General features: G+C 38.6%; 1 protein-coding gene across 1 annotated transcript in view; it reads left to right on the forward strand.

Annotated features, from left to right (window-relative positions):
• samd12 (sterile alpha motif domain containing 12) overlaps positions 1-16,892 on the forward strand; it is a gene marked incomplete at its 5' end in the record, with an annotated part of 115,436 nt that extends 98,544 nt beyond the window's left edge. The window contains one exon of the mRNA XM_079259127.1: positions 16,677-16,892. Within this exon, the coding sequence (XP_079115253.1) occupies positions 16,677-16,708 (32 nt within the window). The 3' untranslated portion in view covers positions 16,709-16,892. The remainder of the gene's footprint in view (positions 1-16,676) is intronic.
• Between the last annotated feature and the right edge of the window lie 767 nt (positions 16,893-17,659).

Below are 17,659 nucleotides of genomic sequence, written 5' to 3' on the forward strand. Positions count from 1 at the left end.
TGTGTGTATATATATATATATATATATATATATATATATATATATATATGTATATATGTATATATCACATGTAATCTGGATAAATGTTCTCACAGGTTTTGCTTCCACAGACCAAATGAATTAAAAATGTGCAGCTGCACAAACATGACACAGAGGTCCGCCATTGTTGTAGGTTAACAGGGTCTTAGTGAAAGAAATCACCGTCATCAAAATATTCTGATTCCAGTTTTCACAGGCCGGACTCGCCTTCTATTGCAAGAAAATTTCACTCTGGAGGCTGTTTGCAGTTTCATCCATCCAAAACGCTGTAGCCATGCACAATACCAGTCACACTTTCCCATTAAAATCAATAGGAAAGTGTGTCCAAACTTTTGGCTGGTACTGTTCTTAAGAGGCCAGAATGCAACCAAACTTTTTGGTTTTACCGTCTTAATATCATAGTGTAAACAACTCAAACTGTTGTAGACATAGCCAAGGGCAAGAGTGGAGACCTTCTGCAAGCACTGTGGTCCATTCCAGGCCTAAATGGAGAATGAGCATTAATAAGTTTGGGATCATGGTCTATAACATGGAAAACATCAATTCCCCTTCTACAGGTTGGGAAACAGTTGCTGCGTAAAGTGTAGGAGTTTAATTACGCCCGATCACCGAAGGCACTGCGGTGAAATGGAAGCATTTTTTATTTTTATTACTTAATATTACTTATATAATACTTACTACTATTATTCCTCGGAAACAGAAATTGCATTTTTGGGGTTCTAAACATGCTCGAAAACTCACCAAATTTTGTAGGCAACATTTAATATTTTGTGTGCTCGTGGCAGTTCGGGCACCTATTTTTGGTGCCCTGCCCCTGCATGTCGTCAATCTCCATGAAAATTGATACACATGTTCTACAAACCAGGACAAACAAAAAAATCCTCTTAACATCATGGAGAAAGTCAACAGGAAGCCTTAATGACCTGATGTGCAGTCTGGTGGCAGGTTAGGGTGAGAGAAACATTGGGGGAGGTCGCAAGGGGAGGCGGTACCAATAGGCCGAGCGCCGCCATAGGTGCGAGGGTCTTCAAAGCTGCTTGCAGCGTTCTGGTTATATTTGGATCTTTTTTTTTATGTGAAGTGGTTTAACAGAGTGAAAGATTGACAGGCAGAGTGGGGGAGGTTCAGTGGTGACAGATGGGGTACCAGCTGGACCAAAAGTCAAAGCTGTCAGTTTGCCACTCAGCAATGCTCCAACCCTCACCTAAGATCGCAAAATGTGGGTGGTGGCAGAAATCATGAGATAAAAAAAGTGGCTAAAATTATTTGCTTCACTTTGGGACAGGATGAGGAGTTTGATAATTTGGGAGGTTTCAGAGAACAGGTAGAGTCATGGCTCCTCCAAATCAAAACCAGCCAATTCAGATGGTTCAGCCATAAGATGCCCACCAGATGTCTTCTAAGAGGGGTGTTTCTGACAGGTTTTACGAGAGGGACTCCTTAGAATAAAACCTTGTTGGAAAAACCTTGGTGTCTCCTTGAACAAAGCAAGAGCCGATACCTGGACAGTGTGAGTTCTAGTGATCTTTGCTCAAACTGTTGCCCCTGTAGACCTGGTCTCAGTTAAGAGGTAGAAGAAAATCAATGTTATTGAGCATGCAGCATGTCTATATCTTTTATTAAACAAAGCTCTCTCAGTATGGAGGATGCCAGTGACACTTTTCTTCTGCTGGAGGACTTATGTTGCTTTATCCTTCTGTCTGAAAAACCTGAAAGATGTCAGGTGACATAATATACATAGCAAGCAGTTTATTGTAGGTCCAGTCATTTCTTTTTCACAAGCATAAAACCAGTTGCCAGGTTCTGACTTTTTCCTCACCAACTGAAATGTAATCACACACATAAATATGTCACTGCTTTGGTTCCCTTCTTTTTTAATAAACTTTGTTGACAGATTGACAACCCTTTCTGTTTTGTGTATTGACACACCACCGAAGAAAAGTATTGTAACAAGTCAGATTGTAACTTATTAATACAAAGTCTGGTCACACTGGTATCCTGAGAGATGCTGCTGTTGTACCCTGTCGTAATATTTTTTTCTTTTTTTTTGGACTTTGTAACTTGTAAAGACCAGTACCTCTTGTACCTCAATTTAAAAATAGAAAATGTGTCTCATCACAGCCCAAAATTAGGGTTATGCATTTTCTTTTTCACACATACATTTATAATGCCAATAACACATCAGAAACAATGTGGAGTCCAATGTCTTGCCCAAAGAAACTTCAAAATGACGGGGATGGGGAAGCCTGGGCTCAAGCCAGCAACCTCCTGACAACCATAAGAGCACTCTTCCTCCGTTAAAAATTAGAATAATATGACACTTTTTTTTTTTTTTTTTTTTTTTTAAATGTTAAGCATCTTTTAAATCGGTTACCTAAAAAGGAATCAGTTGCACAAATATAAATTTACATGTAAACATTTTCTTTTCTTCTTTCATTTTAATGAATGCACAACTATGTAGCCATGAAATGAAATGTGTTTTGGGATGTGCATGAATCAACATTCATTAACTGTCATTTTTTTCTTTTTGGTATAATTGTACATGAGAAAAATGACATAGCATTTCCCTGCCATTTAGATACAATAATTTTAAAACAGGAAAAAGGCATAAAAAAGTGAATAAAATGGATAATAAAATAATAAGTCATTAAAATATATTTTAAAAATTGCACTTTTAAGTAAGCCAGTATAGACTTATCATCTGTGAGTACAGCTTGTTTAACTAGTTTCTTCTTTTTTTTTTTTTTCTTTTTTTTTCCCGTTTTTTCTAACACATATGCTGCACCCTAAATGCAAGAAGAAACAGGACAAATATTTACGGATACGTTTTAGGACATCAGATGGGTTCCTTTGTGAGCCCTATTGGATGCATTAGTCCAGTTTGTACCCTGGGTGACATAAATGTACTCATGTACTCCTTTTTGTGACAATGTATTTACTGCCTTGTTGTTTGAGAAGATGACATCTTCATTTATATCACAACCTTTGAACTTGTGATTTGAAACTCTTTTTTTTCCCTCTCTAAATCCTCATATGCTAGTATACTACAGGCCTGTGGGAGCTGACCTTCCTGTAGTTGTTGGATTTACTGTTATATACTATCTCTTAATTGAAAAACAAGAGCTACATCACAGTACTCCCAGAGGAGCAACTCTCAGAAATGTTATTAAAGTATCTGCTCATATCTCAGGTATGTCAAAAATCTTAAAAAAGTTTTGGTTCAACTATCACCATTCACCAGCCGTGTCTAATGCAACAGAAGCATCACCGATGCTTACCCGCAGTGAAGAAAAGACACTATCTGCTTCACATTCACCTCCTTCTGTGCTCCCAGTGTCTGTTGACCCAGACGTATTATAAACCTACAGGTAGGCAGGGGAGTGTTATCTAGAGATATGTGTGTGTGTGTATGTGTGTGTGTGTGTGCTGTGAGGAGATTTACCCAAGAGAGGTTACACAGGAGGAGTGCTATTTTCACACAAGGTCCAATATGCATAAAATATGGACACACATGCACACATATAGAAAAGCTCTAAGCACTGGCGTGTGTCTGGAGGGCATGCTGGGACACACAGTCTTAATGCAGCAGGTATGCCTGTATTGATAGCTAATAAGAATAGTAGATTCCCCCAGGTGTTACTTTGCAACTTTCTCCCATTCCTCCACAGATTTGAAGCACATATGATGATTAATATTCATCACATTCCCACTCTATTGCTTGCCGATGCTCCTTGGTGCCCGCTGGGACCGACACACCATGACACTAATATTAAATGCATTTACACAGCTGTCTTGACGCGTTCCATTCTCGGTTGTGTTCTGTGCTGAGGTTAAGGTGCCTAGCTCAAGGGCGATGAGGTGTCGCAGTGGCAGGTATGGTCCCGCAGGGAAAACCAGGAGTTTGGTGATGTATTCAGACCTCCAGCTGCTACATATATGTTTAATGCTACAGAGTAAGCTGGGGCAGGTGTTGCACACAGAATACACAATCACTTCAGGTGGTTTGCTTCAAAGCAGCAAAGCTTTAAGGAACTGATTAAAGTATTAGAGACTAGTCACTGCCAAATGAGAAGGTAAACACAAGATATTTCTAAAATATTTTTTGCAGAATAGTTAATGAAAGTTTAAAGTTTTGGACTATGTAGTGTTTAAAACATCCTTTTAATGGGACTGACTAAACTAATCAAACTGATTACAAAGTTCTTTGCACAGACTTTAACAACTTAAAATGTGAATGTCAGCTTTTCAAAGTAATAATCTAGAGATTGTTCCTTTTGTCACAAAAATATGTTGTACGCAAACACACGAGCCCTTTCACACTTTCCTGCTACAAGCTTACATACACCAGAGGAACTAATTGTTTGTCAAATTGATTTCTTATTTAATTACCAGACAAGCAAATTAGTTTAAACTTGAAACCCCAGAGCCACTCGAGGGGAATTAAAGTGCTTCCAAAAGTTTTCAGTGGAGGGGAAAATGAAATTTTCTTTGTGATTGGATATGTTGCTGAAAGGAACGCTTTATTGAACTTCCAATCAGATTTATGTCTACAGAATATAAAGCGTTTTCACAAAGGAAAATGCGAGAGCGTCTTCATATCTTTAATTAATCTCATATACTGACAAAATTGAGAAGAGAATGTATATTTTCAAAAGCACACCTCTGATGACTGCATCTAAATGCTGAAGGCTGTTTCTTTCGAATGTCACAGAGTGAAGGAGGATAATGTAGTTATCAGTGACAATGGCGCCTTCAGGAACAGAACAAATGCAAGAGTCAGATGAAATGGAAATTCAGGGAAACACAAAGACGATATCTTGGGTTATGGTTTTTAGCAGACTGCGTAGATGTCATTCTCATTGTTTTGTAAAGTGGCAGTCCATCCAACTGTGGACATTATAAAAGCTTGAATTACTCCCCTTGCCTCTTTTTGCACCAGCAGTATCCATCACGTCGACTTGAGCAAGTTAGCATAATTTCTGAGTCCTTTGTTTACTTCTAGATGTAAAAAGTTCACACAAACAATTCCACTGTTTCCTTTGACGAAGTTTGAACATAAATAATGCTAAAAAAAAAACTAAAATCCTCTAGGTGCATCTGGTTCGACTGACCCTTGACTGAATCCACTGAACTGCATGCAAGCTACAAACATTAGCATGGATAGCTAAACAGGTGCTTGCTTGTGTACTTGTTTAAAAGCAGGGAGACATTTTTTTTTCCGAAGAATTGTAATAATGTAAAAAGTGATATCCCAGACTCAATTTTCCTAAATAGTTGAAAACAGAATGGCTAAAAAGTAAGTGTTTCAAGGTGTTGCTATGCTCCAAAGTCAGCCTCACTGAAATGTTATGGTGTAATCTTAAAAAATAAATGGTGTTAATGATCAAAAGCATACAAGGGGACATAAACTAAAGCAAGTGTGCCAAAGTACACACAGCTTCTGTATTTTCATCTAATTTTGTTAAATAAATAATAACAGTTTAGTATATTATGTGTTTTTCACCTGATTTTAAGACCTGGTGAAGTCTACTTTGTTTTGTTTTGTTATTTTCAGATATGTAAAACATTCAAACTGGGTTTCTTATTCACATGACATAGATGTGCTGTACAAAAATAGAGAACTTTCTGATATGACAACAATAACAAACCCAGCAGAGATGAGCTAGTAATCAGTTTCACCAAGACATTCGAGTTTCTTCCACCACTGCATGACTGCGTTACAGCAGAAAAGCAGGTTTTCTACTTTAGTTTTGTGAGGAATTGTTTTACAGCACCATCTTCTCACCACTGGCCTCCCATCATTTGGAAGACTTTAATAGAGAGAGAGAGAGATAGTATCCCATTACTACACTGACAAAAGGAAATAAGTGTTGTCAGTACTTCTGAGCCAAGATGGCTGAGGTGAGGGCATCATCATTCACAGACAGCTCTCAAGGTTTCTGCTATGAGAGACACAGAAGGTGAGACAGTGATAGACAGAAGATAGAAAATGCTGAGTGGGAAGCATTGTGATCTTTTCCTCATTGTGAACTCCACTTCCCCACACCCACCATGTACATCACCGCTGTCCTGCCTTTGTTGAGTCATCACATTTCCGCAGAAAATGAGATTTGCTGTACCACGATGACGGATGTTCTCCTTTAACCTCAGCTACTGGAGCACTTTCTCTGCTCCAAAATAGCAACCAAGTCTTTTTGTCTGCGCTATTTGAAGGCCTCTCATATCTTACGTTTAAGTGCTATTGACTTTGAACATGGCCTGTTTGCGTCTCAGGCTGCGGAATCATCTTAGTAACTTGTGGGAGATCTTTCCATTTAAGTGTGCTCACGGTACATTCAGAAAACATATCCCAAGGGCAAATTGGAGAGCACTGAGATAATAGTCTCTCTTTTCTCATTTGGGCAGCGCATCATTGGCCTGGAAGCTTGTCCTGCAATCAGGACTGTGTAATGCTGATTTCACTCTTGTCTGGTGGCTCTGGTTATGCTCCATGAAGTGTTTTTGAAAGAACTGCACATCAAAATGTGATGTGAATATGGTCCTCAGAAACAAAGAGAAACTGTTGGCTACCCATAAATTTATGTCAAATTGGACTAAAAACATTGTATTTAGAATATATGAAAATAATGAAACCCATGCACAGTTTACAGGCTGAGAATTGATCAATGCAGTAGAAATTAAATGCATGTAGGAACTTCATCTCTTATATTAAGCAAAAATTCACACATTAATCTAATTAGCCAAATTAGTTTGCTTAGCTATGCCTATTTTATTAAAGGAGTCATTGTTAAGTACTACATTCTGCTGCATCAGATGATGATTTAGCTCCCACTGCCGCTGTAAGAATAAAGTACAAAGTATGCTCAGAGTTGGGGGGGACTTTACGGATGTTGGATTGTTAAAACTGATGATGTTAACTGATGATGTTTAACACTTAAAACGTCACCTCGTAAACAGACAGCTTAGACTTTTCCAGCTTCAGTTTTTGAGGCATTAATTCTCATTCTGGTTGCTTTATATTCTGCTGCAAACCCTCGTGAACGACGTAGGACCCAACAGGAGGCGAACAGAACCACATTGTCGGCAAACAATAATCATGTTGTCCTGAGCCAACTGTACGCCTTCAGGCCTCCTGCATGGAAATATTATAAACAGAAGCAGTAAACTAAACTAGTAAGTTGTAAATAAAAGGAAAATATTGGATTATTGTTCATGTAATTCACTGCACTGAATCAAAGAGTATCAAAAGTTGATGTGGCCAACTTTGCTGTACTAATGAGATTGTACCAGAAGAATAATCAGTTGCAGTTTGTATCCAGCCCCGGCATTAAAATACTGTGACTTTCTTAAGGAATTTGACAGAATACATAATAATAAAAACAGAATAAAACAGAAAATATCTTCCAAATTATAATGAGAAAAATAGAGGGCAGGAATTCTACAAAGATTCAGGCAGAGGAAAAAGTATTCTCTGGGAACACAATGCGGGATGGCGTGCTCCAGCTAAATAAATTATCACGGGGGCTATTTTTAAGCTGAAGTGTAAATGCAGTAATCCTTGGAGCAGGAGCTGCAAAGAGCACAGAAGCCACATCAGGGAATACAGCTCTGCCTTTATCTTCTCTTCCCGCCTGCCACACTTTCTCATCCCTCTCAAGCACACACGCAATACACCCTCCACTCCCCACATTTCTGCCCCGTCCCTGCACCTCTATCTTCTCTCACTTGATACGTTTCCAGTTTTTCTCTGCTTTTTTTTTTCTCTTTCTTTTCTCTTCCTGCCTTTCATATGGTAAAAGCCGCTTTTCTGTGTCAGAGTATTTTGCTTATCACCGAGGCCTCTGCAGGGACTCCAACAAGTTCTATTGTAATAAACAATAACAGACCTTTGAACAACACAGGGAGGGGAAACATGTAAGTAGCGCACAAAGAAGCAGCAGTTGGAGGATATTTTGCCACGGAGGGTCATTCTTCAGTTTACCATCAAATCTTCCTTGGCCAATGCGTAATGCGAAGGTCTGATCCCTGTGGGTTGTCGAGGCCGGAGAGAGTTTCTCTGAGAAGCTGCAGTTCCCTGTGTGTGACTGTATTGTGTTGTTTTGGTATGTGAACAGAGACCCTCCTCTGGTGCTGTTTAATAGCATATAATGAGGAATTGTTAATCACCGGCGCAGGCCGAGGTTTTTCAAGGTTAATGACGGTGTGGCCAACCTCTCAACTGTGTCCCATTCCTTAAGTTTTTATTTGCATCAGCAGAAACCGGGTCAGCAGAGTCCAGGTTCACAGTTTTCTTAGTCACCTGTCTTCAGTTTATTCTGCTTTAGTTTCTTGCTTCCTGATGTGATTAATAGTTATATGGATTTGATTAAATAGTTTAATGTTATTGGAGAAAACAAAAAACATAGAGAACCAAAGCTGGTCCATCAGATGGTCCAATCTGCCTCACGGGATATATTATATATATATATATATATATATATATATATACATATATATATATATATATATATATATATATATATATATATATATATATATATATATATATATGTATATATATATATATATATATGTATATATATATATATATATATATATATATATACATATATATATATATATATATATATATACATATATATATATATACATACATATATATATATATATATAGATATAGATATAGATATAAATATATATATAGATATAGATATAAATATATATATATATATATATAGATATGAGAGAGAGAGATGGATGTAGATAGATATAGAGAGAGATCTATATATATATACATATATATATATATATATATATATATATATATATATGTATATATATATATATATATATGTATATATATATATATATATATATATATATACATATATATATATATATATATATATATACATATATATATATATACATACATATATATATATATATATAGATATAGATATAGATATAAATATATATATAGATATAGATATAAATATATATATATATATATATAGATATGAGAGAGAGAGATGGATGTAGATAGATATAGAGAGAGATCTATAGAGATAGAGATAGATATAATATGGAATATAATATGTAATATAATAAGTAATATGTATGTGTGTGTATTGTGATGAGTCGTGTGAATGTATATTTTTTGCATCATCTCCATGTAAACTGTATGGACCCCAGGAAGAATAGCTCCTGCAATGCAAAAGCAAATGGGAATCCTAAATGAACAAACCGTTTGTGAGAAGTATGCAAATGCTATTTATTTAACAACAGATCATGCTGTTTTGCTAACATGAATAAGGCTTTATTTAATCCTCATCTTCACCAGGTATTTAGCAGCAATATTGTACAATCTAATGAAGTTGTGTGTTTTCATTAAGTTAAAAAAAAAAAAGGCTGATAAACATATGCTGGTGACAGAATTTGCCACATAGCAAAACAATGATATCACCTTGAAGTAGCTGAAGACATGTTTACTGCTGTACTTTAAGTCTGGAGGTGACAGCTGATGTATTTTTGCCAAAGCGTGGCATGACAGCCTCTCAAGAACTGTGAAATTCCTTTAGAACTGCATATATAAACGGAATAAATACCTGCCTGGGTGGTTAAGTGGGTTGGTTTTTGCAAAACATGATGCAGCATCAACCTATTAAGTTTAAACAGTCCATAATCTCGGGAAACTCCTCTATCTGCTGTGATATTACGGAGAAAAGTGATGTCATTTCCTAACTGCATAATGAAATCAAAGCGACAGTGGGTGGCCAGTTAGCACAGCTTAGCTCAAAGATTAAAAACAAAGGCAAGCAGCCCAGGCTGTTGCAAATGCAACTTAATCTCTCTACCATTTTAGCCTTATCTGAACAAACAGCGTCGTGCAAAAGAGCTGCGTAGTTTGCTTTATTTATTGTGCCGTGTTGTGTCTTCGCCAGGTGTATTGACTTTGTGTGATAATTCTCCAAGTGTGAAAAAAAAAAATAAAAATAGGTATCAGTGATTCTCACAATGCTGACACGATCATTCGATATCTCAATTTAAAAAAAAAAAAAAAAAAAAAAAAAGGAGGCTGTTCAGCTGTTCAGCAGCGCTGTGTGTGGTGTTAACACATGTTCTTTGTGAAGATGTTCGGTCGTGTTTTGTAAACAGCAAAGATGTTGCTGGAGGGTTTGGCAATTCACACCAGTTATGCCATCGCAGCAAAACAAGGAGATTGTACTTTTGTGTTTAACATTGTGAATCAGCCACACACAGCCATGCACACAAACATGAATATATGCGAGTCGGCTCACACGTTGTGACATAACTGAGAGGGTTATTTTTATTGTTTTACTTTTTTTCTGTTTTGCTTTGATATCTTTAAGCCCTGAAGGCCATGGCAGCTTTGTGTCAGGAGGAGCATGATAGAGCAGCGCAAGAAAAACAAAGAAAGAAAAGAAGAGTGCTGCCGAGTTGAATCTGATAGCCCCCTGCTGAGCAGCTGCAGGACACGAAACCATAGAGGTAAGGTTGGCACATGTGCAACTGTGCATGTTTGTCAGCAAATGTGTTGGCAGGTGGAGCCGGATGAAGGCACAGTAGCAAACGAGTCCGACTTTACACAAGTAAGAAAACTAAAATCCAAGCAGTTTGAGAACATCTGGGTTTTCATTTGCGTCGAAACAAAGCGATTTACTTACGGTAACCTTGCTGGGTGGCACTGATGAGGAGCGCTGCTTTAAAGAGACGAGTGTCAAAAGGGGGGGGGGGGGGGGGGACGTCCTGTCGGTTGTTTATGTTTTTGAAGTGAGGGCAGGAAAAGAAGCAGCCATGCTTGCTGAAGTTGCAGGATAAGATGACCTATTTTGAACGTGAGCTGGAAGACGAAGCTCCAAACCTAAAAGCAGGGATCCTCAATCCTGGTCCTCAAGGCCCAGAGTCCTGCAGGTTTTCCTTGTGTTTCTGCTGAAACACACCAGACTCATCTCTGCTTACATCTGCAAAATACACATTAATTTGAATCAGGTGTGTTGCAGCTGGGATGCTTGGAAAACCTGCAGGACACCGGTCCTCGAGGACCTGGATTGAGGATCCCTGCCTTCAGGAACATTACCCAAATCCTGACATAAATAAATATATAACGGTCTCTTACATAAAAACATAAGATGTGATTGTAGTCCATGACCCCCTTCCTTTTAATAATGACATAATCTTCTAGAAACCAAATAGTAGACATGGTAATCATTAAAGTAAAGTTCAGAAACAAGCATTTTATTGCCATAAAAATACCTCGCACGCCTTTCGTGTTTTTTAATGTACTTTTAATGTGTGAGATTTTCAGAAATAAAATGGCAGATGCTGGTTTTTATTATGAAATTTAAAACCCATTTTTATTCTTTGGCTTTCAGCTCAGTGTGAGACCATTTCTGCTTTCATATGCCGTAGTTTTGTTTTATTTATTGGTATTATTTGTTATTTATTTACTTTGGTTGTATTTGTTTTTAATCTCTTATTAAAAACAGAAGTGCTTATTGTTTATAAACTGTTTTTGAAACAATGAAGAATTATTTTATTGTATTATTTATCTCCCTTTATCTTTTTTTATTTCTCTTGTTTTGTTTTGGCTGATTATGTACAAAACTTTGTTTTAACTGTGCTTGTTCTGAAGGGCTTTAGCAGTCGTAGTTTTATATCTTTCTATCTATATTGTGGTGTTTGTTATTTGTATTATTTGTATTTTAAGAGTATATTGTAGGGTGGTAAGATTCTTACCACCCTACAATATACTCTTCCATTCTAAAGATTTGAATCATTTTTGACCCCCAACTTGACACAAAGTTTCCTGCTGAATTTGTAGTCAATCACATGAATCTCCTCAGAAGAGTTCGCTCTAGTATGATTAGCTTAAAGTGATAAAAAAAAAAAGCATGGTGGACACAGGTGGAAACAGGTGCTTAATGGACTTATTTGCTTGTCTTGGGTTGTTATACATGTGTGCTGAATTTTGTTGTCCTATGATAAAGTACACAATCAGGACCCTCATGACCCCCCCATTTTATTTAATTTATTCATTTATTATGTAATGTTTTTTTTTTCTTTAAATGTCTTTCAGAACATGCAAGAACACGGTACAAATGAGCATTAAAACCAACAAAGCACAAATCAAAACAGAACATTTGTACAACATGACAACATTAAGATGGTGAGTGTGTATCTGGATCCACCTGTGTGTTTTGAGTTGTGATTTGAAGAGTGGATGAGAGTCTCTGATACGGCAATCAGAGAGTAGAAGAATGCTCTGCTCCCCATCGTGACGAGGCGGGCAGGAGGGACAAGAAGCCGGAGAGAAGAGGAGTGATGTGCAGATGATCAGACGGGTGTGATGCAGCCAGATTGTAAAGTTTTGTGATTGTTCTGAGGAGAACGTTGAAATTAATTCTGTGTTGTATGGGTGATGTTGTTGCAAGGGGGGGGAGGGTGATGTGGTGATTGGTAGGGGTCCGTGTAATGATGCTGACTGCAGAGTTTTGGAGGAGCTGCAGTTTCTGGAGGGATCTGTTTGGGTTACCAAAGAGAAGAAGTCTAAACCTCCTTTACATGTAATGCTGCTGCAGACAGTGGGCTTCTGCCTCTCTCCTGCATCCTGGTCCTGCATTTGCTGCCAGATCCAAGATGGATTATGACCATTTTAGATGTTAATTTAAACACTTTAAGAAACAAAATTCTCCAGTTTTCTTTATTTTTGTCTTTAGTTTGGAAAAAAAAAATCCTGTTCTTTAAGCATGGATTTCAGTCCTATCCCACGCCTGTCTCCTTTTGATTCCACTTGGTTTTAAGCAAAGACACAGATGTGCAAATTTCATCATCAAAATAATTTGACAAACATGAAGATATTCTTGCTAAAACATAAGTAAACACCACTTAAGGTCAGACGCACACACACACACCTGGTTCGGTGTGTTAGTGCCAGAGCTTATCGGTGCGGTGGGACCACACACTCCACAAAAGAGTGAAATTCATTACAGTCGTAGGAGGGCCTTGACAAGTTGTCAGTGTGTTTGAAAAATTCTTCAAATCCCCTCCTCTCTACGTCTTCACAGGATGGTGAGAAGAATCAAAGCTCCTCTCTCGCGCACACACACACACACACACACAGATCGTCTTCTCATCTACATCTTAATTTCAAGGATAGTTTGCATTGTCACACCCAGACGCAAACGGCCACATTTACACAAAAAGTCCTGCTTTGAATCTTAATTTCATGGGTAGTTTACATTGACTCTTTCCATCACACACACACACACACGTACTTACACACACATGCATCCATACATGTGCACACATTATTCTGAGCTGATGGTGACTGTAGAAGTTAGCCCAGAGGCAGACTTCTGTTACACACACTGTATTTCCAATTTATTTTGGTGCAACTGCGCCTCTCTAGTCTGCTTGTGACACATGCAAACGAACCCTCTTTCCATCTTCTTCTCACTCAACACGCATAATAAACATCGCTCTGCGTCTTATTTTCAAAGATAGTTTGTTACTTTTAAGCATTTGCAGATGATCAAAGAGATTCCTGCTGCCTTAAAAAACCCCGCATGCCAAATAATCAGAGCCACGCTGCTTCACACCGTCTGTCTGAAAATGTCTCACAATTCAGCCAAAACGTTGAAAAGCAGTTTTAGCTGAAAGAATCTGCTCCTCCGCTTAGCTCGCGCAGCGTCACACGTCAAGGACAGAAAAGGGCAAAACATTTTGTTTAACATAATGACTATAATCTGCCAAATTTAAATGAAACAAGTCAGCATGTGAATTACTATGTCACGTGTGTGTGTGTGTGTGTGTGTGTGTGTGTGTGTGTGTGTGTCTGTGTCTGCTTCAGCATCTGACAGAAAATGATCATTTTGTTTCTGTTGTGTGTTGGTGCAAGTGTGTGAATGAGAGGCAGAGAAGGCTCAGTGCGTCTCCAGTTATTAAACAAACCAATTACAATGCCCACTCATCACATTACCGTCCCAAAAAGAAGGTGTTTGATCTATTATTAACGCGCTGTTTCACAGAGTAATTCACACGGATTCGGTCTCATACCTTCAAACATAACCGACTGCGTGAGGATAACACATACAGACAAACTTTGTTCCAAACATGGACCCTCTTTAGTGCTGCCAATTGGAATGATAATTTCAATTTGACGCTATCGGCTGATGATAGAGACGAGGACTCAAATGTTTAGATCATCAAATTCGCTTTGTCCCTGTGTTCCTGTCATGCGTCACTCAAGGTGTCATCTCCGTCTACTGCTACCGCTCCTCTCCGTGCTTGTGCAACCAGAGCCATGCAGCCTGTTAAATCAAAGCACACCTTAAGGTGCTGCTGCACCTTGCACCTCTCCGCTGCGCTCCAAGTCTGGATGTGCAACAGCAAATTAGGACTTAGATGCGCTTGCTTTGTTCTTCTGGCTGACAGTGTTTTCAAAGAATAGGATTTTGCTGCTATAAGATCTGTCCAGCAAAAATACAAAAGCATTGATATGTGCAGTTAGGATCCTTCTGTGATCTCAGAGTTATTATAAACTATTCTGATGATCGCATTAACTTGTAGATGGTGAAGATATTAATAAAACTGAGAAAGAGGAAAATTGTTCCAACACATTACCTGAGCCTTTTAAAGTTAAACTATGAGCCTATTGTAGGTAGGTCAATCATTTAGTGAACATTTTTTATTAATAGTAAATTGAATGTTATCGTCCTGGAGGATGGAGTTGGGTCGCAGATTCTGGAGAAATGGAAACTCATTTGGACATGTCTATCAGTCTACTAGTCAGAAAGCCAGTCGTACACCTGTGACTTGGAAACCTGAGTATCAAAACAAAAGTGAAGATCAGCGGGGGAATATTGTAATGAGGTTTGGCACATTTCAAGGCTCCACCCATATGCTTAGCTGAGTTGCTAATTCCAGAGTCATCATCTTTACAAGTTGTACCTTGTTGTAAAGATGATTACTCAGGCTTTCCAATGATGTGTCATACAATCTGGTATCATTATCCTCATCCGGAAATAACAAACCAGACTCTGTTCTTCTTACTTTTTATGCCAAGTTTATTTAAAGACAAACTTGGCTAGCAGTTACATAAGGATATGATGTTTGCTGTTACATTTCATTCCTCATCCGATTAAAAAAAAAAAATCTCTCTGTTTTACTAACTAGAAGATACAAATGTCTTGGCATTTAAAATATATTTGCCACCTGTTTCCTGGCTAATACAGGCAGAAGCTGCAGGAAAAAGTGACATAAAATGATCTCTGCTGTCGTTTCTGTAAACAGACTTGTCACCGAGTTTCATGAGACTTGTCACTGTGGGGTATTTAGGATCAGTGCTTGACACTGAGCATGAAAAACTGAAAGTGTGAGTGTGGAAACTCTCCTCCTCGATGTGAAAGCCCTGCATTTCATTGTCCACTTCTCCAGTCTGTGGAGACTGTCAGGTTTCTTTGTGGCACCGATCGCTTTCCTGCACGATAGCAAATGCTGTTAAATGAATATGCAGTGCTTTAAAATGAGAACAGTGACAGCAAATGGCCGAGAATCAGTGTGTGGTGAATACTTTGAATGTAAATTTCTGCATGACCTTTTCATTTGAACTCGTATTAGCAAGTTTCCATCATACTCACTAATTGTTCATTGATATTTCTTCTTTTGTATTCCCACGTTTTAAAATTTTAGCTGCGTGTTGAATTTACATTAAAATTCAGCCTCCACAGTTGAATGAAATAAGGCATAAAGTCAGAAATCTGGAATACTGGACACTTCATCCACACACACACACACACACACACACACACACACACACACACACACACACACACACACACACAAGCTGTTGTCAGGGATGGGCTTGGCATGTATCTTTGTGCCTTGTCATCACATGCTCCGATTGAGCTCTAAATGTCACTTGTCTCTCTCCGCTTCATCTGTTTGACTCATTCTTGTTGTCTTCAGTCTGCATTTGAAGTGCTTGTGTGTGCTTTTGTGACATGCGCTGGCGTGGAAGCGTTTGATGGACACACTGCTGCGTTCCACCCTCTTTGTACGGCGCCTGCAAGCACAACGATGGCCTCTGCATTGATTTTCTCGTGCCATTTTATAATTACGTCTCCTCTTTTTATTCAGCCCCCTTTTCCCTCTTTCTCTCTTTTATCCTGTCTCTCTTATCTACCCCCCCCCTCTCTCTCTCTCTCTTCTATTTTTCTAATTCCATCCCCCCCCGATCCATTTTTATGCCTCACTGTGCCCATGCTTGTTATCTTGGCCCTTTCTCTCCTTTTTTTTTTCCTCTCCTTGTTTGATCTCAACTTCTTAATTTCCTTTCTCATTTACGTCTCTCTGCTTGGTTTCATTTCGGAACCTCCCTCCCAATTCCTCCTGCGATGGTCGTCATTGTTTCTCTCTTTTTTTACTCTCTTGTTTTCCTTTTATTTTTCTTTTCAGATTTTTGTCAGCGTCTTTCTCTTTCCAGCAGGGCCATACATCCCCTCCTCTCCTCTCCAACCCCCCTCATTTCATCCCCTTTCATACATGTTTTGTTCTGAAATGTTTTCCAATGTTCTTCTTATTCTGTTTTTTTTTTTTTCTCCTTTTCTCTGCAGCCTCTCTGGAGTGCTCTCCATCGTCACCATAGCCTGATGGAGCAGGACGTGGACACACGCGCCAACATGCCAACATCCTCCCAGACCTTCTTTTTTTTTTTTTTTTTTCCTGGAACAGCCACAATTCTCCGACTCTCACATTTGTCTTCTGTCCTGAACTTCTCCAAAAACTGATCTGGAAAAAGAACACGCCTTCTTCCGAGCAATTCTTGAAATCCCCCCACAACCCTCTAAGTCACAGTTTCCTCAAGTATTTCCTCACACCTTCCTGGAATCTGACCAGTACTTTCCATTCCAGACTTCTCATCTCCAGTCATGTCTGACCTATACAACCAAATCTTTCATGCTGTAACTATTACACTTCCCTTATACTCACATTTATTCCCCTCAACATCCACACAGATTCTGCCTAGAATTCCATGTTTGCTTAGCTGGGTTTCCTAAAAGCATTTTTTGCACCTCTGACATGTGTGTGCTAATGGCCTTTTAAGAATCCTAACCAAAGCTCCTCCCCACTTTTACAGTAAGTAGTGACATCTACAGTATAACCCACATTGTTATTCTGTCTGTCATCTGTAAGCCCTTTCCACATAGCCCATTCGAGGTGAGACTGCTTTGTTCTACATTGATGTCTTTTGTGAGCATCCAGGGCTGGAATGGGAGTTATGATGTGACATGGAGGCAGTCCCAACGCCGGTGTAATCTGAATGTGTTAGCTGTGTTGTTTGCAGGCTTTGTTCACACTGAAGGTTTTCAAGCTCAAATCCGATTTTTTTTTTTTTTTTTTACGGTCATTCACATTATCAATTTAATGTGAACTTCATCACACTGAAGTGGGAATGGTACTTGCCCCTGAAGTGACACACCTGCACAGAGGAAAAACACGGCATCACACAGTGTTGACGGTAGTAAATATAGATGCTTCACATGTTTATGTATCTATTTTGAAGTACTTGCACATTCGAAACTGACACATTTAAGAC

This window comes from Telmatherina bonti (assembly GCF_933228915.1).
Source record: "Telmatherina bonti genome assembly, chromosome: 19".
Lineage (NCBI taxonomy): Eukaryota > Metazoa > Chordata > Actinopteri > Atheriniformes > Telmatherinidae > Telmatherina > Telmatherina bonti.